Source organism: Dipteris shenzhenensis, chromosome 14, assembly GCF_047967505.1.
Source record: "Dipteris shenzhenensis isolate YYH24624 ecotype China chromosome 14, Dip_SZ_1.0, whole genome shotgun sequence".
NCBI lineage: Eukaryota > Viridiplantae > Streptophyta > Polypodiopsida > Gleicheniales > Dipteridaceae > Dipteris > Dipteris shenzhenensis.
The window spans coordinates 42,860,974-42,882,655 of NC_141609.1; the positions used below are offsets into that span (position 1 = coordinate 42,860,974).

The 21,682-nt window shown below is 42.2% G+C and overlaps 1 protein-coding gene across 1 annotated transcript; it reads left to right on the forward strand.

Annotated features, from left to right (window-relative positions):
- Nucleotides 1-17,286: 17,286 nt before the first annotated feature.
- On the forward strand, nucleotides 17,287-20,504 carry LOC147894665 (pentatricopeptide repeat-containing protein At1g03540-like). The gene is made up of 2 exons (XM_087384940.1): nucleotides 17,287-17,524; nucleotides 17,720-20,504. Exon 2 carries the CDS (start codon nucleotides 17,760-17,762, stop codon nucleotides 20,091-20,093), a length of 2,334 nt encoding a protein of 777 aa, XP_087241066.1. The 5' UTR covers nucleotides 17,287-17,524; nucleotides 17,720-17,759; the 3' UTR covers nucleotides 20,094-20,504.
- The last annotated feature ends 1,178 nt before the right edge of the window (nucleotides 20,505-21,682 follow it).

Consider the following 21,682-nt stretch of genomic DNA (forward strand, 5'->3'; position numbering starts at 1 on the left):
TGTAAGCGTAGATACACAATATGTTCAAGGTTTCTAGCAAAGATGTTAGAACTGGGACAAGCCAGTATTGGCCTTTACCTACAAGATTGCTTTGCCCTCGATTGTCTCTCCGGTTTGTAAGTACTATGGGGATGCAATTATCGTATTCTTCCTAGGAAAGATGCCCTATGTTGCTAAATGGATAAAAGCTCTATTTCAAGGACATGTGGTAGAGGGTGTGTATTTTATTGCACTCGAACTTTATGAAGTGCTCTTCACAGCCCAAACATTGAAATGTCTTACTGGTGTCGCCTCCGATGTTTGGCACTCATGGTTCATGTTCTACCTTGGTCTCCTACCAAAAATTATCAAGGCTCCATACGACATAATTGTTCGGTATGGGTGGAGATGGATAACCTCCCAATATGACATAATTCATTGTTGCTTCCCTTGGTAAAGTGTTTTGCCCTCCTCGTCCGATAGGGAGTCAGAATAGATTTTGCATTTTATGGGACACAGATAAGCCTACTATACCTTCTATTGCTATTGAGGTTGAAAATGTGAATATGGGAGCTAAATATTTCGAGCTTGAATGGGGAGTATTTGCGGGTGCATGCTATAGATGTCACAAATTTGGTCATGTGTCTGCGAAATGCCCTCTTTTATTGCATCAACCTCCCCTAGTGGCAGTGGTGCAGCATGCTTTTCCCACCTAATAAAGTAGTGCCAACTGTGAAAGGCAAAGGTAAAATGAGTATAGTTTCCCCTCTTGGGTCTCAGCCTCACCATAATGTGAAAGAAAATACTCAAGTAAAGGGTAAAGAAAACGTTCAGGATGATGGGGGCCCACCACCATCGGCTTCTATGAGGGCTCCAATACCAAGAGCATGGGATGAGAGTGAAGTTGCATCTGGTTCCTTTTCTTCTTCTCGCGATGTAACTGACATTCATGTCATGGCACATGATGCTTGCTAATTTTCTTTTTGCTCCTCCAATCATTTTATGTATATACCTCTAAAGTGCATCTCTTATAATGTATAGGACCTCCGTGACCCAAAAAAATGGAGGCTATTTTGGCATTATGTTTATAAAACACGACGGCATATAGTTTGCTTGTAGGAGCATATCAACACATGCTTGTTGGAGGAATGGACATTTTGCATATTTTACTCTGGTTGTGATGGCTATTATGGCACATTGTTGATGTGTAATCGGGATCTCAATCCATGTCTTGCCTTTAATTATCCAAGTGACAGATGGTTAGTAATTGAAACCAGCCTCAAGGCCAACAAGAGGGCGGTAGAACACTAGCCAAACAAAAAGCCTTCACAAAATAATACTCAGCAAACACTCCACGGACAGGTAGGGGGAGTTAGAGCACTCTTGCTCAAACATAAAGACATAGACTGACCCCAAATCCTTGGTGCCCCTTTCGGTATTTCTTTATTAATTGAAAAGCGCCACAAAGAGATTACACAGTGAGTACCAATTCACACACATTCAATGCTCTTCCTTGTACTCTCGTACATGTCCGTACGTCCCTGTGGCCGTCAATGCTCTGTGTATCTCTTCTGTACTATTGTACGAACGCATACTCTCTCTCTGCCACCTCGACTCTTCCGTGCCCAAGCCAAGCTCTGTGAGGTCGACTCCTTCATGTAAACTACCCCCCGCGCCATTCTTCCTCATCAACCCCTTTGCCCAAGGCCTTCCTTGGGCTTCCTTTCCAAAAGGGTCTGCATGGGCTTGCCACATGGCATCCCATGCCTTGGGTTGCCCCCAAGGGCCTCATTTGCGCCTAGGCCCCCCCTAGTGGGGCCTTTTTAAAAGCACACCAATAACCAACCTTAGTTCTAAGGTTCTTTGGGCCCCTCTTGGCCCTAGAACTTGCATTTGCCCCGAAGGCACAATTTCCCAGGGAAAACTTGCACACCCTCATCCCGTGACCTTGACACTTGATTCCCGGGGTCAAGGCCACATGCGAGCATTAAAACTCATGCCCTCATGACATAGCGCGGTAGAACACTAACCAAACAAAATGCCTTCACAAAAGAATACTCAACAAACACTCTACAGATAGATAGGGGGAGGTAGAGCGCTCCTGCAAAGACGAGGGAGAAGTTACATAAAGCAAGATCGAAAGCGACCCCATTGGGAGATAGGCTTATAAAAAGAAAAAAACTTTGCAACCTTGTAGAATTGAAATCGGGAAGTGCAGGGTGCAAGAATCGAATTCAAGAAGTATGGTAAGCTTTTTTAAAGCGTTTGCTATTTGGAATGTGGCTATGATAAATCTTCCTATGTCAACTCTTATTTACCCATTCTGTTTTGTATGAAATTTTTGAGCCCCAAATGGAAAATGTTGATCCGAATGCTCTTTTCATAAAATAGATGAAAGGTCTATTTTCAACTACTATTGTAAAAGGGATGATTGAGGAAAAGAAGTTTAAAACCATTAAATACAATGTTGTGCAACAGCTCGTGGAAAGCGACAAGGTTGATATAAACTTAATTTAAGAGGCTGTGATGAGAGTGGAGTTAGCAAGAAAGGTTATTCTTTTATTTTCAAAGTAGTATAATCAACTTTTAAAGATCAAAGGATCAAACGTGTGCTTTCAAATCTTACAGAATCTAGAATTTAAGAGCTTTACTCAATCAACAAGTAGATGATTTGTTGGACAATGGTTGCATATTGAGGATATATTTGAAGGTAGTAAGGGGAGCACTGTGTATAATCTTTGGAATAATATTTTTGTTGATCTTGAACAATTACAAAAATGAATGGTTTAATTCTACGGAATCACTTTGAAGAGTGTCAGGGATGACTTATATTTGTCATAAAGTTGGATGAATGTGAAATGTTAAAGGATAAAAGATTGAGAGAGTGACCATCATACTTATGAATAGGGCACTTGACACATCAATAATAACAAAAGAAAACTCAAAGCATTTCAGTGTACAATCAGAGAAGCACATTTGGTGGTTGGGTGCATTTGAGGTAAGGGTGAACTTTCACTTAAAATCATTTTTCATTTTTAAAATATGTTGCAGTTTGATTTCATTTCTTATATCTTGATGCTTGAATATAGTTTCATTTCCCAATGGCAGGTAAAGACAGAGGACCACCAAACCCTATTTTGGGTGTTTCACCATACAAAAATACCAGTAGTCATAAAAAACCAAGTTCAAGGAGAGCAACTTCATGTTGAAGGCAAAGGCGACTTCCACGTTGATTGGCATATGGCAGGGGATCTCAAGACCTTAGACCCTCAAGTGCATGTTCATCATAAGCAAAGGAGGTAATTCAAAATCTCCATGCCTTACAACAACGAGCCAGTCCATGTCATGTATCCTAAATGGTGGAGAAGAGCTCCTAATAGGGATAAGATTGATCCCAGATTCAAAGCAGTTCTTGATATTGCTTTGTGCAATGCACATTGCATGCTTTATGTAGAATAATCAAAAAGTTGGTTTTTATATATATTGCATTTGCTTGGAAGCTTCAACTAGAAAAGAATAGGAAAAAATCAATTGCATTAGAAAAGTATTATCGGGCATGGGTCTCCATGGACGAGATTTTCATATCATAACAAACATCATAGAAGTCTTCAAATAGAAAAGATGTTCCTATCAAGCCATCATCTAGTAGAGTCAAAGCAAGAAGGTTTTAATCAGAACCACAAAGAGAAGGGAAGTTTGGTAGACAATCAAGATATGTTTCGAGGGTGAGATACAACCTTTGGAAGGAAATGCATAATGCAGTCAAAGATGATATGGCAGATGGTGTTGCTAGAAATGTTAAAGCAAACATATGGAAATCCTTAGACAAGCTTTTTACACTTTGTGACAAAAAGACATGGACCAAGAGTGATCGACGTGCGTTAGAAGAGGAGCTTAAAACTTTTTAAAAATCAATGAAACAAGCTTGGACAAGCTGCAACATAGCACAATACATGGTAAGTTGAACTAATTTGTTTGTATGCATAGTTTGCACTTTCAAGCATAGTCTACAAAATAGTGACTTAATCTTTTTTGTGATTTTAGCATACTCTATATAACCACCTTCCATATGTTGATCTGCTAGGGTTATGGATACTTGATTATACCCAAAGAATCCATCTAGTAAACTATAGGCTTCCTTTTTTGCAACTCTATCTATAACATGCTCTGTAAAGGGCTATGGATAATTATCTTTATGTGTCACAGCATTGATGTTTTAAGATAGACACATACTTGGATTTTATCGTTATTTTTTAGCACAATGATGATGGGTTACACCGAGTCTATATTTTTGAACTCATAGGTGAATCCCACATCAATGAGTTTTTGTATTTCCTCCCTCACAATCATCGGGTATTTGGGATTCATGGGGTAGGGCCTTTGCCTCATCCGTCTGATGTCATCCGTCATTGGGATGATATGTTGCACGACCTTGGGGGGCATGCCCTTTCATGTTGGTATACATCCAACCAAAGAAGTCTTCGTACTCTCATAGGAGGGCAATCAACTCCTCTTCTTGCCTAATCGTAAGATCGTCTGCTATGTAGACTAATTTAGGGTCTTCATTTTTTGAAGCAAGGTCTACTTCCTTCACTTAAGCTGGATTGTCATAACCATACTGGTTTCCCTCCTTGACAATCCTCTTGGCTTGCTTGAGAAGTATCTTACGGGCTTGGACTGTGTAGGCTTTAAAGTGCTTGGGGACTTGGCGTAGGTCGGTCTCTTCTTCTTTGTCATCCTCCAAGCCCTTGGGTTCGAGTTGCTTCTCCTTAGGAGAAGTCTTCTTGTTTTTTGCCCTTGAGGCCTTATCCTCATGTAGGGCTTTATCTTCTAAGGGAGCTTTAGCTACTACTAGTAGAGGGGCTTCCTTTGCCTTTAGGGATCCTAAGGGGGCCTTAATTTTGTCTAACCTAGCTCTAGTTAGAAGAGAATTCATGGTGTTTGTGACAGCATCGACGTACCTCAACCAATGGAGGTCAGTCTTAACAATCCATATCTTCTTTTTGTCTTCAAATGCCCTCAAAACACTAATCATAGTTAGTGGGACTATAGTCCTGAGCACTTTTGAATCATATGCTGCCATCTACGTTCCTGTCTTCTCAATTGTGTCTATGGTCGCAAGGACATGCATCCAATTTTGGGAGAACTTAGGCTTTGGCAGTGGTGGATGATACCATTGTTTGTCTTGGTCATCTCCTATGTCCTTCTCATTGCAAGCTTGGTACACTATTACGGAGGTGGTTCATTGTGTAGTATCAGACTCAGCTTGTGAGGTGTCCTTCAACACTCCCACCGGTTGGGTTATCACTTCATCCTCCATCTTGACCACCAGATTGGTACTCTCAATCTTGGGCCATCTCCACACATCCTAGCATTGTTTGATGACTATGCTCACCCCTGCACCTCCATCCAAAATTGCTACAACACCCTTATTTTGGCAGGTTATTGGGAGTATAGCGTTGGTGTCATTGCTTTCAAAGTACTGGCCTAATTTATCTGTCCATTCATCCGATCAGAGAGAGCTCTCCAAAGGATGGGATTCCCTCTTAGTAGGGCTACAATAGGCATTTTTAATTCTGTGGACAAGAATCGACTAGCTTGGCCACATATCAAGGTTAGGCAATAGGTTCTTGGTTTAATGATTATGGCTAACTCCTATGGGGGGAGATCGCACCCAGCGCGCTTGTTATCTTTTTCATTTGTGAGTTTTGAAAGATCATGCATATTTGTGTATATAGTTTTTGCTATGTTTTCGATGATTTGTAGGTTCCGCGAGAAATTCCCATTGTAGTGGTATTAGAGCAAAGGATTTGTAGATCCATAGCATGGAAAGCACACGGACCTGCAAGCAAATCCACAGATAGGGAAAGTGCAAAAGGAAAGCGGCGGAGAAACGCGGGGAAAAAAAATCGCCATCCAAATAGAAGAAGATGCAAGCAAATCTGCATCGCATAACCAAGAAAAAAACTCGCCAAAAAGAAGAGAAGCCTACGCAACGCGAGGAACAGCGTCAAAGCTCCACTAAACCGATCAACAAAGGTGGCAACCAGGGCATACCAAGCGCTGAAGGATCCATTAGCCTTGGTGGCTATGTGAGGGGACTTCTGAGATTTCTCTCAAAACTTCCCGGGAGGCCACCCATCTCGATATTGTTCTAGCCCAAGCACTCTTAACAATTATGACTATCCATTAGGTCAAGTCACTTTGTTGTTCTATATTTCATAGTTTCTGGGCATAAAGACATCTTTCAAGGGAAAAACTACAAGCAAGGAAACAACCCAAAGGATTTTGGAAGTGGACAAGGAGGTGTTTACAAGTGCAAGACACAAACTACAAGTGCTATTGGACACGAGCTTTGCTTTGTGCTTTGCAACGTGGACGCACTCGTTGCAATCGTGTGAGTCTGAGAGGCCACAAAGATACTATACTCAACAAATAGCTACTTTCAAAGCTTGGGAACCAAATCAAGACAAATCTTGTGTTTGTGTGTATTTCCTTTCATAGTGATTTTTCTTATTTTCAACGTGCACAAATCTAACTATGTCGAGAAAGCATATTCTATTAGAAATAGGTCATCCTGAAGACCTACATCATGTCGAGGATGTGGGAAACAATCACTACTAGCTAGAGAGAAGTCTAACACCAAAGAAACTTACTGAGGAAGGGTGACAAGCACTCTATCAACATGAGAAGTGACATCGCCAAGACACTAAAGATGCACTACAACAAGTGATGTCAACTTGGAAGCCACCTATATCTATTGCGGATGAGGACCCTATGATTACATCAGTAGATGCCTGGAAACAACATGCGTAGGACCTTCAGCAAGAACTTGAGTACATGTGCAATATGTGCAACACACACAAAGACAATTAAAGGCATGCAATTGAAGCACTAAAGGAGCTAAGTGAAGTCATAAAAAAGCATAGGAAAGATGAAGATGATGATGAAAGTGATAAGAGCAAACCGTCGGACACCATCGGCAATGAGCATGGAAGAAGCAGGACAAGACATCCAAGAAAGAAGAAGCATCATGGGAAGATTTCATTGTGGCAACACTACAACACTACCCCTTTGCATGAATCCAATCACTCAATCTTCGGGTTAAAAAGAATTCAGGTAAGATCAATCACAAAACTTTTACTTTTCCAAAGTATGATTGTAAAAGAGATGGATAGGCTTTACTTGATGGTAAAAGGTTTTCCAAAGTATGATGGTAAAAGAGATGGACAAACTTTACTTGCTTGGATTAGTTCCTTCAACCAATACTTTTTGGGGTAACAACACCAAGAGATGGAGAAGGTGAAAGTTGTTGCGAGTCACATGACAAGCAATGCACAATTATGGTGGAGTGTACTCGCAAAAAGCACACGCATTTCGAAGACATGGGAAGCATTCAAAGACAAAATTAAGAAGCACTTCCTACCTACACAGTTCGAAGAGGTACTTGTAGGCAATGGCAAAGAATGAGGTAGTTGGACAATGAAAGCGTGGATGCATACACGTGGATGCATACACTGAGAAAAATCTTTCAGCCCTATTTCAACTACAAACCATTGAAAAAGTACCATGGAAGGAGAAATGCTGTATCTTTATTGAGGGTTTGCGCCCTACTGTTCATGTTGATGTGCGCATGCTTCGACCATCTATAGGCTACAGCTTCCGATGCTATGGAATCAGCATTAGAATCAGAAAAGAAACAAGTAAGAAGCTTTGCTACTTGCACTCCTCGAGACAAGAAACATACTCCATTCTTCAAGAAGGAGGGCCCAACTGGTAAAGTTGATGGTAAGTCTAATTGGAAGCCTGCTAAATCAAATATAAATCAAAGAATTGGTATACTTGTTAGGCGTTATAGTAGCAAGGAGAAGGGGCACTATTCTTTTGAATGTTCGAAGAACCCACTTGCTACACAGAAGCTAGGTACTCAGGGAAAGAACGCTACAACAGTGGAGATTGTTTGCAAATGGTGAAGGATATTGAGGTGATTATAGGGCCATTAGTGTGGAGAGGCATGATTTTGTAGTCGCTCCTTTGCGCGAGCAAGATCTTATTCTTGGGATACCTTGGTGCATCGACAACAATGCCAAACCTGATTATCTTGAGTGCAGTATTACCGTGACTCAAGACACTGAGTTCATGATTTTGAAATGCGACAAGAGCCTTTCCTCTTGGCCTTTATTGTCGCATACCCATACCCAATCTAAAAGAGCTTTGGGCAAACATGACAAAACATATCTTGTTGTGGTCAATAAGATTGAGGCAGTATTGAGATTAAAAAACCCAAGCAAGAGTTCTCTTGATCCTTTTCTAGCTACCTATGCTGATTGTTTTATGGAAGACTTACCCGTTGGCCTTCCTCAGACCTGAGGACCATAAGATTGATCTTATCCTAGGTAGTGCTCTGCCATGCAAGGAACCATATAGACATAATCTTAGTGAGTAGCAAGAAATTCAATCCCAAATAGAAGACCTTTTGGTTGGAGGCTTGATTTTGACCTAGTAGTTCACCATTCTGGGCGCCATGCAAGGAACCATATAGACATAATCTTACTGAGTAGCAAGAAATTCAATCCCAAATAGAAGACCTTTTGGTTGGAGGCTTGATTTTGACCTAGTAGTTCACCATTTTGGGCGATGTTATTCTTGTCAAGAAGAAAAAAAGTGCATTGATTATCGTGCCTTGAAGCAAATAAGAGTGAAGAATTGATATCCCATTCTGAGAGTCGATAGCCTTCTTGAAAAGTTGAAAGGAGCCACAATATTTAGCAAGATCGATCTTAAGTTAGGATATCATCAAGTGAGAGTGAACAAGACCGATATTTTCAAGACTACTTTTAGAACCCAAACCGGTGACTCTGAATTCCTTGTAATGCCCTTTGGACTGATCAATGTACCTGCCACATTTAGTTGGATGATGAACCATATTTTCCTACCCTATTAAGATATTGTGGTAGTTTTCTTCGATGATATCATGGTTTATAGCAAGAGTCGAGAGGAACATGAGAAACACTTGGATCTTTTTCTCTCCCTCATACACAAGAATGAACTCAATGCTAACCTAGAGAAAAATTCATTTTTCCAATCTAAAATTCAATATCTTGGTCAAATCGTATCAGCTGAAGGTATTCAAGTAGATCCCAAGAAAGTAGACAGAATAGTGAACTGGCCACAGCCTAAAGATATTGATGAGTTATGATCTTTTCTAGGTATGTGTATTATTTACTGAAGATTTTTTAAGAATTTCGCACACAAGGTACATCCATTGACTGTTCTACGTAAGAGTCATTCTTTCTCTTGGGAAGAAAAACACACCTTAGGCTTCCAGCAACTAAAGAGGCAATGTCATGAACACCAGTTTTGACCATGCCAGACTTCACGAGACCTTTCTTTGTCATGGTCACTGATGGCAGTGGGCAGGGTTTTGGGGTTGTGCTTATGCAAGATAACCATCCAATTGGTTTGAGTCATGTAAGTTGAAACCAACAGAGCTAAACTATTCCACATATGCTATTAAGGGAACAAATCCGCCTCTGTGTGACAGGCGCTCTAACAACCATCATGTGGACTTAGGTCCAGTTAACCAACTAATGATCATTATTTGGACTTGTTTTCTCTTCTAAGTTCTAAATCCCCCATCTTCAAATCCACTTAAATGGAGACCAGAGTGCAGTTTTTGTACCTGAACGTATTTGTATGGACAAGTTTGCGGCTTCCCTTGATTGTTGACCCTTTATCTAAAAGTTCATATAGATCATTGCCGTCTACAGGCACCTTCATCTTCCATTTCCTTACAGTTGCGACTATCACCTATGAAATTTGAGGGATCGGATTACCTCTGGATCTCCTATGCCTATAGCATCGAGTTCGTGAAACAAGTAGAGTTAGTCGTTGTAGTCCATGCCCTTAAACTTTCGAAGCACTATCTTATGGGTTTTGAATTACTTTATTAAGGCTAATCACCAAAGCCTTAGACATCTCCTTACTCGACCAATGATCTCTGATAGACACATAAAATGGGTTGTCTTTATTGACTATTTTAAACCGATGATCCAATACCAACCATGCAAAGACAATGTAGGTGCCGAAGCATGGAGCCGACGACCTATGTTATATAATATCTTAGTCATCGAGGGAGACCCTCTTGAGCCTATGAAGGATGCCTATGCCTATGGTTGAGACTTTTTGAAAATCTGGCATAAAATTAAGCAAGCCAATGGTACCCCTATGGCCGCATATTCCATTTACGATGACTACTTTTCTACGAAAAGTGCTTGTGCATCACTGCATCATTTAGTCCTTTAGTACTAGAAGAGGTGCATCAACCACCCCTACATGGGGCATAGAGGTATCACTGCGATGTATCAAATTGTAGTTCAAGATTTTTTCTGGCCCAAGCTTGAAGTCAATGTTGCATCGTTTGGCACAATGCCTTATTTGCTTGAAAGTCAAGAGCTACAAGGGCAAATATCAAGGTTTGCTTATGCCTTTACCGATTCCTAACGGTCCATGGGAACAAATTTTTGTGGATTTCATTTTTGGATTTCCTATAGCTAGCTCAGGTTTCGATATGATTTGGACTATCATAGATAGATTTAGCAAACATGCTTATTTTATTCCTTGGTAGCAGTTCAAGTTGCTCATTTGTTCATCAAGCGTATTTTTGTTCACCATGGCCTTCTGAAAGTAATCGTGTTAGATGAGATAGTAAATTCTATAGTAACTTCTGGACAACACTTTTTGATAATCTTGGTACAGAGTTAGACTTCTCCACCACTTTTCATCCGGAGTCTAATGGTCAAACAGAAGTCACACAAAATACTATTTGTGACATGACGCATGCTTATGTATCGGGTTAGCCAAGAAAATGCCTTCTCATAAATTTGTTCACCAATTTGTTAGCCCATTTGCTTCTCTACTGTGCTCTGAAGCATCACCTATGAATTATACAACAATACTAAGCACTCTGCTACAGGTAAATCATGATTTCAAGTTGTCTATGGTAAGACTATTCCTACTCCGTTGACATGTCTTAAGCATCAAGTAGAGAATGCTAACTGATTCATTGAGGGCTTCTCTACAATTTTGACTATTGATCATAAGAACATAGAGCACGCTCAAGTTGTATATACTAAACAAGCAAATAAGGGGAGAAAAAGAGTGATCTTTGAGAGAGTTGACCTGGTGATGTTACGAATTGAAAAGCGTCGACTTAAGATTATTGAGACACATCCTGTTGTAAAGTTTGCTCCTAAATCCTATGGTCCCTTTAAAATTTTAGAGCGTATCAATGACAATTCCTATCGGTTAGAATTACCACCACATTGGAAAATTCATAATTCTTTTCATTTGCATCTCTTGAAACCTTTTCGTGGAAACCCGCCAATTCGCCCTATTATCGAGGAGGCACCTTTGCTTCAAGGAGAGGACCATCTGTTAGAGCCAGACCGTATCATTAATACACAAACCACGTAAGACGTGGAAATTCATATCCCAATTATCTTGTTACATTCAAGAACCACCCTGTAGAGGATGCCAAGTGGATGCCCGCAAGATATTTTTCCTACTACCTTGATTTGTTGACTACCTTTCTGTCCTGCAATCAAGGACAATTGCGATATTAGGCAAGAGGGATGTTATGAGAATTGGAATTATCCCATTATTATTTTGAAATCTTTTAGTATTTACTTATAAGATTTAGCATTTAGTCGCACAGCTGATGCAGTGTGTGTTCGCTATTTGTATGAGTGTGTAGTAGTGTGTGCACCAGTTATGCGATGAGTGTGTATATATGGCTATGGATGTATGAGTGTGCAGCATCATGTGCACCACTTACGTGATGATGGTATGTGTAGCAATGTGTGCACCATCCGTATGATTTTATGTATGTGTAGCAGTGTTTGCACCATGCAATGGTATGTGTCACATGTGTGCACCATCCATCTATGATTTGTTGATTTTACATCGCTTAAATGATGAAAGATTGAATAATATTAATGATTGATTCCAAGGTTTATTATGCTTGAAATATTCACATTATTGATGGATGTTGTGAATTTAGGGGAAGAGTAACTAATCGGGCGATGACTATTGGCGGCAAGCATGATTTGCCGTATTTTTGTGCATGTAAGGTGCAACCAGTGATACTGGGAATAAACAAGGCTTAGTTCAAAAAGCCTAGCTTTTGAAACTACAAATGCTCATGTACATATTTTAATTTTTGGAACATTAGAGGATTAGCCTAAGCATATTAACTAAAGTGGGAAAAGCAAACTCTATTTCTAGAAAAAGGCAAGCTATTTTGGAAAGTGTGTGTGTGGCTTAACTGCAGTTCATGCACGGAGGAGATGTACATGAGCTTGTATCAGTTGTTGCTTGAAATCATTGAACCAATCAAATACATAGGAAGTGGGAGACTAGCACCAATCCTATGGGGGATGATTGAACCCAATGCGCTTGTTATCTTTTTGTGAGTTTTGAAGGATTGTGCATGTTTGTGTGTATAGTTTTTGTCGTGTTTTCGATGATTTGCAGGTTTCGTGAGAAACTCCTATTGTAGTTCCTTTCACACAAGCATGCGTAATGTTTTCTTCCCCCACTTGAGTCAGCGGAATACAACACGAGGTCCTAATCTACACTTATACTAGAGACGACGACATCGATATAACTGTAGGTGACAAAAAGCCTCGAAATGCTACATACCCTGCTGAGACCCTACTCATTCTGTGGAAGCCATTGGATAGAGCCTATAGGTGTCCTCATCGAATCCACTTTGAATAATCACTCGGTGCGATCCCTTCCCTACTTTAACAGCACCCGTGCGGTTCTTATCCCTATCGTTGAGTTGTGGTCGTCTTATCCTTCTTGGCCTACTTACATAGTTCCTTGCTTAGAGCTCTAGCCTGGGCCCTAGTGGTAACATTTAAGGACATTGAAGAAACTTGCCCTCTCTTGATACTCAACAAATTAAGGTGGTTCTTATGATCTATGGCCGTTCGTGGGTCCTTCTCATTGGACAATCCTTGTAAAGATGGTCCACCCTACATCTTGAACACAACGGAGCATTTGTGTTAGTGGCGGTTGTTGTGGGTAGGGTTGATCATCCTTGTAGGGGTAGTCCTTTAGAAAGTGAGGTCCTTGGCACATAAGGCAAGCCATCGCTTGGTTGCCAAGCATCTTATAAGGGCACTCACTGGCCTTGTGTGGTCCTTGACAAGCATAGCATTGCATAGCAGGTCTGCATATCAAGGTATTCATACCTAGGCTCTTTGAGTGGCGGGAGCTGTTTGGTACACCGGGATGTATTGTTCATCATGCATGATGTAATGGCTTATCTAGTTGGACTTGTATGAGAAACCCTCGTATAGCGAGGAGTCACTTGCCAAAGGGGCGTAATTTGCCTCTTCCCACTCATTAGGTGTCTCCTCAATGATCACCTGGTTCATAGGAGTGATCGAGGTGGTGGAGGTTGAGGGCCTAAGATAGCTGGAGATGATGGGAGGTTTTGAGACCGATATTGCTCTTAGTTGGCAAAGGGGTCTCCTCAAGTAGCCAACTGTCCCTGATTAAACTGATTTGGTGGTGCAAGCAAGGTCATGGGCTACCTATGTTGGTACATTGGCTGGGGGATGACCTTAGGGTAGCGGCATTGAGATATCTTATGGTTTCCCCATCCACCACAATGCGCATAGTAGAGCGCTAGCCTAGCCCTAAGGTAGGGGCACTCATTAGTTGGATAGTTGCCCATGTAGAGACCACACCATAATAGGTGAGGATTGCTTGGGCCTTCCCTTGTCAAACCCCCCTTAAGTTGTTGGGCCACCCAATTCAAAAGGTCATTGGCCACCAATGACCACCTTGTCTATATTTGCGCCCTTGGTGAATGGAAGGCACTTCAAAGGAAACAAGAGAAGACTCAAAACAATTCTTGAAGCGAAAGAGAGAGCTCTATTGTGCATACAACAATGAAGACCAAGGTCAACCATTTGGCCTTTTATACATTCCACCTTTTGAAGGAAGGGCCAATTCTATTATTTCTCACCTCCCTCTCTCTCTCTCTCTCTCACACACACACACACACACACACACACACACACACACACACACACACACACACGCACACACACACACACACACACACATGCGCATGCACACACACACATTTTCACAAGCACTTGGGCCCACACGGCTCTAAGGCCAGATCTCCTATTATCTCCCTCTCATTATCTCTTTCTTCTCCATTCTGTCTTGCAAAATATCCATCGCTTACATAGACTGTTAAGCGTGGTGGTTAACACTCATCCACCACCCACCCTTGCTCTGAGGTGTAGAATCTATCAATCCTCTAGGCACACTTTTCTTTTTTAATTCTAGGTGAAACTTTCAAGTCCATTCAGATCTACTTGTGCAAAATTCACAAGCCCTTATGTTGGGAGGAGGTCCTCCCAAGATTCTCTTTGGACTCGGATGGAGGTTTGACTGGGTAGGTCTTATCAAAGCTTCCCTCTATGAAGTTCCAATCTGCTCCAAGAAGCCAGTGGCTACCTAGCATCTTAGAATCCATAAACTTCCAACAATCTCCTCTCTCCAATGGATTGTTGGGTGTGTAGGTACTCGCAACCCTAAACACAAAGCCATCCAAATTAATAGACACCGCAACCAAACAACCTTCATTATCCTTAAAACAACTTGTTCATTGACAAGAACCAGCCTTGCTGCCCCTCCACGGCATGGACAATTGGTGACGGCTTCATAGTCTAATGTCTTGTAGGAAAAGCCATAAACTATTATCTAGACCACACTTTAGCTCCTATAGTCGAGCTACCGGAGGTCTCAGTGTCCTAACCCCCTTTAAGGCATCCCATTCGCTTCGTTCTACCACAACAACCTCTATGGTTCCAACATAGAAGTGACACATTTTTAACCTTCTTATCCCTTCCCCCTTGAGATTTGGGCTCATTGTGCAAGGCATCCTTGAAGAAGCTAAAGCGGTTCTCCTTTCTCATGCTAGCACTCCTGGCCACTTCTTTGATTCTCTTTGATAGACTACAATTCAACGAAGTAGTCTTGTTGTAGTTTCCCTCTTTGATATTGTAAGTACGTGAATTCATTTCTATAGTTTGCTATGTTTTTTGGGCAAACTATAGAAAAGCAAGTGTTGGCTCTTTCTTTTCTTTTCTTTTTTGGTTCCCCTTTAGGTTTGCACCTTTCCCAATGAGATTCACAAATCTGTAGTAGTGAATCTCTTATTGACCACCTTCTCTCAAGGAGAACACCAAAGCTTTGATACCATTGTCATAAGGACAAAAGATTAACTATGCAAAAATTTGAGAATTAATGCATGAACAAAGCGACCACGTAAAAAAGAATCCAAGGAGACTAGGACAAGAAGAAAGCAGCATAGCATGGGGTATAGTTTGGCCCCTCTACATGGTCGCTCTTGCTTTCCATCTAGAGTATTTATAACATCTCCACTGGATTCTTTTTTGTTTGCTTTTTTATCTTGGCCAAGCCTTTTGAATGATTAAATATCATTCACCTTGTTTTTACCAACCAATTGCACTCTGCGGCGCCCATCATCCCTCCCACATGCATTCATGTGAATATAGCCTCCCTCTGCCCTTGGCCTTCCCCTCAATTTTTACGTTATAGTCATGTTGATTATGGAAAAGTATTGGGTCCTATGTTTTGCTAGGCTAGATGGTTAGTATTGTGGGTGATTCCAAATTAATACTAATCTCATTATCGTGACTTGTGCCATTCCAAGTTAATACTTGCTTTTATATCAAGCAATTGGATCTTTTGTGTATTTCGATGTTTCTATATCAAGCATATTTGTATTGAACGATGATTCATCAATTGGATTTTACTAATACAAGTGGCGTCTTGACTACAAACGATGAGTTCAATAACGAGGAGTAGAGAAGGTGAAGATAATTTGGATTGAGAAAAGTGTCGAGTGGTTAATATGCCTATGGGCCAATATTGTAAAATTATGTATTTTTAAGCCATAAGCTTATTATTTCATTAACTTTAGATTAGGGCATATTAAACCTTAAAAATTTTTGAACTCCTAGAGTATGTTGAGCAATCTCTCTAATTGTGGACAAGGAATGCTTTTTGATATACTACTATTGGATCTTAGCTTTTTGGTACCTCTAACCAGGGCTACTATGACCCCCGTCGGGTGAGACCTGACTCTAAACAGGGAGGGGATGTCCCCAAGTGTGATTTGTGTGTCAACCCTCTGTGTGAGCTGTCGGGTCACAGGCTCCGGGTCACGATCATGTCGAGGCCTCGTCTCATGGGGGTCCATGTGATCTGGTTGAAAAAACTCCGTGATAGAGCTCTGAGAGGGATCAACCAAGAAAAAAGTCTGCTCCTGTCTCCGTGCTCGAAGTATCCTCTTGCGGTGTTTGAGTACCTCATGAATAAAACCTGCCAAACATCGTTGGTTTGGGTGGGAGATAAATCGGGCCAAAATCCCATAACTGTCTATGAAGAGGCAGTAGAAACTCCCTCGGATCTCATAGTAAACATGGCACCTGAAGATGAAGTGCTCCTCTGTCTCAACCTCCTGCATGTCACACAAAGTGCATATGCGCCTCTCCCTGTGTAGTGGCTCTGCTCTGCCACTCCCGATATGAAGTATGTGTGAAGAGACCCAGAACTGCCCAAGAGAGATCCTCAGTGAGTGGGGTAAGTAAATCTCTGTGTATCCTGGTGAGTCAATAAAACCCTCCGTTGTGATATGTAAGAAAAGAGAGAGAGAGAGAGAGAGAGAGAGAGAGAGAGAGAGAGAGAGATAGAGAGAGAGAGAGAGAGAGAGAGAGAGAGACACTCAACCACTTTAAAGTCTCCATTCAAGTCCATACTGGAGCCAATGAAGAGAAGCCAAGTATCAACATATTGTCCAATAGGAAAAATGCACTTCCACAATTTTTTCAAATACCTAATTTCTTCTTTGCCCAATTTGAAACTTTGCTAAGGCTACCAAAGGGCAGGTTAAAAAGAAACAATGGATGAGAGGGGGATGTGAGGTAACCGAGAGAAGACATGAAGAGAGAATTTTTTGAGCAGTCAAGAGCATAGAAAGAAGAGTGATATCAGAGTGAGGTGGCATTGTGGGAAGCTAAGAGTAGGGAGGAAAGCAAACTAGCAAACTGGAGCGAGGGAGGATGCAGGAGAGCAAACTAGCAAACTGAGAGGGACGGTAAGCATTTGTGAGCAACCAAGAAGGTGAAGGAATAGTGATGTGAGAGGGAAGCAAGGAGGGACATGCGCATGCTACTTAGAGGAGGATGACGAGTACAAGGCGTGACAGAAAGCATTTGTGAGCAGCCAAGAGGGCATAGGAAGAGCAAAGTGAGAGACTAGTAGCATCGATGAGCAGTTAAGCAGAGGGGAGAAGAGCAAACGCAGCATTTGTGAGCAGCCAAGAGGGCATAGGAAGAGCAAAGTGAGAGACTAGTAGCATTGATGAGCAGTTAAGCAGAGGGAAGAAGAGCAAAACGCAAGGGGGGTAGCATTGCGAGTAGACATCATGGTGCAATGTCTTGTTCCTTGACAACAAGTTGCTGAAAGAATAAGTTATTACATTTGTTGTCAAATTTTGGAAAGATTTGTTGAAAGTTGAAGCTTTTAGCAGGAAAAGAAAGTGGGACATTAGGATGCCATTTTCCTCCACTAAATGATTCAATGACGATGGAAACACTCTGTGTGTGCTGCATTGTGCTGGCAGAAGCATTGCTTGCGAGGAGACATGCTGGATCGATTGGGGCATGAGAATTGCGCACGCCCGGTCTCTTCAACGCAGACTGCTCGGATTGTTACCCCCATCTGGAGAGGTGCTCTGCACCCTCGAAACTCCAAGATGGAAGCCGCCCATATCTGCCCATTATGGCACAGCTCAAGAGTGCAATGGGGGCCTCGGCTTGGATCAGCTGACGGATGGACCCGTGAGCTTTGCTACGTTGGCCTCTCTTGTAAGACGTTTTGGGACGGCCAAGGCCCTGGATGATGCCAGACGCGTGCATGCTCACATCAGCCAATATGGGTATGATCTAGACACGTTTCTAGGAAACTGCCTTGTTGAAATGTATGGGAAGTGTGGGAGCTTGGACGATGCTAGAGCCGTCTTCGACAGACTACATAGACCCAATTTGTACTCTTGGAATATACTAATGAAAGCATATGTCCAAAATGGGATTTTGGACGACGCACAGGCCATTTTTGATCAAATACCTAACCCCGATTTGTACTCATGGAATTCCCTCATCAACGCATATGGCCAGAATGGGAGGTTAGATGATGCACGCAGCGTGTTCAACAGAATGCCTCACCACGATGTAGTTTCCTGGAATGCGATGATCGTGGCATTTTCCCAGAACGGCCAGGATAAGGAGGCTTTGGATCTCTTTTATCAGATGCAGCTTGATGGTTTCAAGCCAAACAGGATAACCTTTATCTGTGCTCTTAGTGCATGTGCTAGCCTGTTTGCCCTTGTGAAAGGGCAGAAAATCCATGCTGCCATTGTGGACAGTGGCCATGAGCAGGACGTGATGGTCGCAAATGCCCTCATCAACATGTATGGTAAGTGCGGGAGTGTCCATGGTGCAAGGAGCGTTTTTAATAGAATGTCTTGTCGGGATGTTATTTCCTGGAATTGCATCGTTGCAGTCTTTGCCCAAAATGGATATGTCGAAGAGTCTCTGAATCTTTTTTATCAGATTCAGGTTGAAGGTTTTACGCCAGATAAGATTACCTTCGTGTGCACACTTGATGCATGCACCAAGTTAACAGCCCTTTATAAAGGGAAAAGTATCCATGCTGTCATCGTTGATATAGGATATGAGCAAGATGTTATGATAGGGACTGCCCTTGTCAATATGTATGGCAAGTGTGGCAGTTTGCATGAGGCATGGTGTGCGTTCGATAGAATGCATACACATGACGTCGCTTCTTGGAATGCTATGATTGGAGCATTTGGCCAAAATGGCTATAGCAAGGAGGCCTTGAATCTTTTTTATAAAATGCAGCATCAAGGCATTGCGCCAGGCTTGACCACCTTTATCTGCGCCCTTGAAGCATGTGCAAGTCCAGCAGCACTTCTTGAGGGACGAGCAATCCATTCTGCAATCACAGATGTTGGATATGAGCGAGATGTGATGGTTGGAACTGCTCTTATCAATATGTATGGAAAATGTGGCAATGTAGTTGATGCAATGTGTGTATTTGATGGTATGTCCTGTCCGGATGCTGTTGCTTGGACTGCCATGATCACAGTTTCTTCCTTGAATGGACATGGGAGGACTGCTTTAGATCTTTTCCGTAAAAAATGCCATGCAGGTATGCGGCCAGACGAGACTGCATTTGTCTGTGCTCTTGATGCATGCGCCAGCCTGGCAGCTCTCAGAGATGGAAAGGATATCCATGCTGCTGTTGTCAAGATTGGATGTCAGCAGGATTTTATGCTGGGGAATGCTCTGATCAATATGTATGGTAAATGTGGCAGTCCTGTTGATGCAAGGAGCATTTTTGCTACAATATCTCAGAAGGATATTGTCTCTTGGAATGCCATCATCACCTCATTTGCTCAGAATGGGCATAGCAAAGAGGTAGTGGATTTTTTTAATCAGATGCAGCTGGAGGGCTTTAAGCCCGATGGAATCACTTTCATCTCTGTTCTCACTGCATGTAGTTATACAGGATGGGTCGATGAGGGAAGGATTCTTTTTGGTTCCATGAATAGAGACTATGGAATAACCCAAACAGGCGATCATTTTCTATGCATGATTGATCTTCTTGGTCGTGCAGGCCACCTGGATGAGGTGGAGACCTTGATCAGCATCATGCCATTTGATAAAGTTCCTGTAGCATGGTCATGTTTGCTGGGTGCTTGCCGAGTCCATGGAGATCTGGCTCAGGGGTTACAGGCGGCAAATCAATGCTTTGAATTGGATCCACAGAATGCTACTTCTTATGTTCTACTTGCAAATATCTTTTCAACATACAGGTGGGATGTAGTGATGCAAGCTTTAGAGGACAATGGTGCTAGTAAGCAGCCTGAGAGCACCTATACTAACTTTATCAAAGAGTGCACGGATTTATTGTGAAAGAAGGGTCATGTTCTAAGATTGACAAAAATTTGCTTGAACCACGCAGATGGGTACTTTGTGTTGAGCTAAAAGAATCAAAGCAATGTATTGGTATTTAGAAACTGGCTAGTAGACTTTGCTCTCTGATACTCACCCTTGATATGTGATTCCTGAATCATGCACAACCTTAGATTTGTGTTCTTTGGAAGCCATCTTGTCCTTAGGAAATATTCAGCAAAAGCGAGCTTAAAATACATTCATGTGATTTAATGTGATAATAATAGATGCAAATTGTATCAGTGGCAGCAAGATAAAGTGCCCTGCATGGATCAGGTGTTGTGTAAGATAAATGCTCACACTTGTTTATCTTGGGTGTGCGTACCTTGCGGACATAATTTTGCAGCAGCCACGCAAGTGGTAGGGATTTACAGTGAATGAGACTTGCTTCTAGGCCAAGCGCAAAACACTATGTGCATGAAAATATATTAGTCCACAGGATCACACATTGTTTTGGATCAAGTATGCACACAAGCATGTACCAAACTTCACTCTCAGATCTGCAAATAGACAGCGAGATATTGCGACTAAAGCATGATTAGATAAGTCACAAATACGAATAGATAATTGTGGCGTGCTGTTTCTATTTTTAGTGGTGGCAACACACATCAGCTATCGTTTCGAAGCTTTTTTTGCTTAGAAATGATCGTTATGGGAGAGACCAGAATGAATGCTCATCTTCACAAGCAGTTGCAGCTTGGATGAATAGAATGTGGACTACTTTTTTATTAGTCTTCTCCTTATAGTGCCAGCCTTTGTCACGGTGGAGTCTGCCCTTCATCTCTAGAGTGCTGACAGAAAGGAAATACAAGGACCTTTGTATAAATGGATGTTGTCACAAGGGTGTGAGTCTAAACTTACATGTGGGCAGGACCTTGCAAAACTAAGGGTCAGGGCCATGGCGTGTGGATGTGCAAGTTTCCCCCCAGGGAATTGTGCGTTTGGGGTGAATTTGGGGTTTGGCCCCAAAGAGGGGGCAAATAACCCTTAGGCTTAAGTTGGCCATTGCTTTGGCTTTAAAAAGTGCTGGTACTGGGGGCAAATGAAAAGGGGAGGAATCTGCCACATGGCATCTTGATGCCTTGGATCAATTTGGCAAGGTTGCCAAGGGAAGGTCTTGGATCTGGTAGCGTGGACGTGGATGGGGGAAGGAAAAGAAGCACCTGGGCTGGTCGACGGGCATAACAGCGGATGGCGTGAGCTCTTGGCCTGAGCAGAGGCATTACATATGGGAACTAAGGCTCAGGCTGCTGGTCATCAGGTGAGGGTGGAGGCAAGCTGGTCTGCTGGCTGTGTGTATGGACGGTGAGTAAGCTTGTGTATGGGACTATGTATGGGCAGTACGGCGTATGGGACTGAGCATGTGGGCTTATGGCTGAGTGTAGGGACTGTGCTGGGAGTTGGTACGGCTACCGTACGTACGGAGTGGTACGAGCTGGCTGAGTACGGCCTGAGCACGAGCTGTGGTATCACGTACGGACAGTTGTACGGGCTATGCACGGGTTGCTACTTTAAGTGTACGGTCAGTTTTGGGGAATTATTGTACAGGA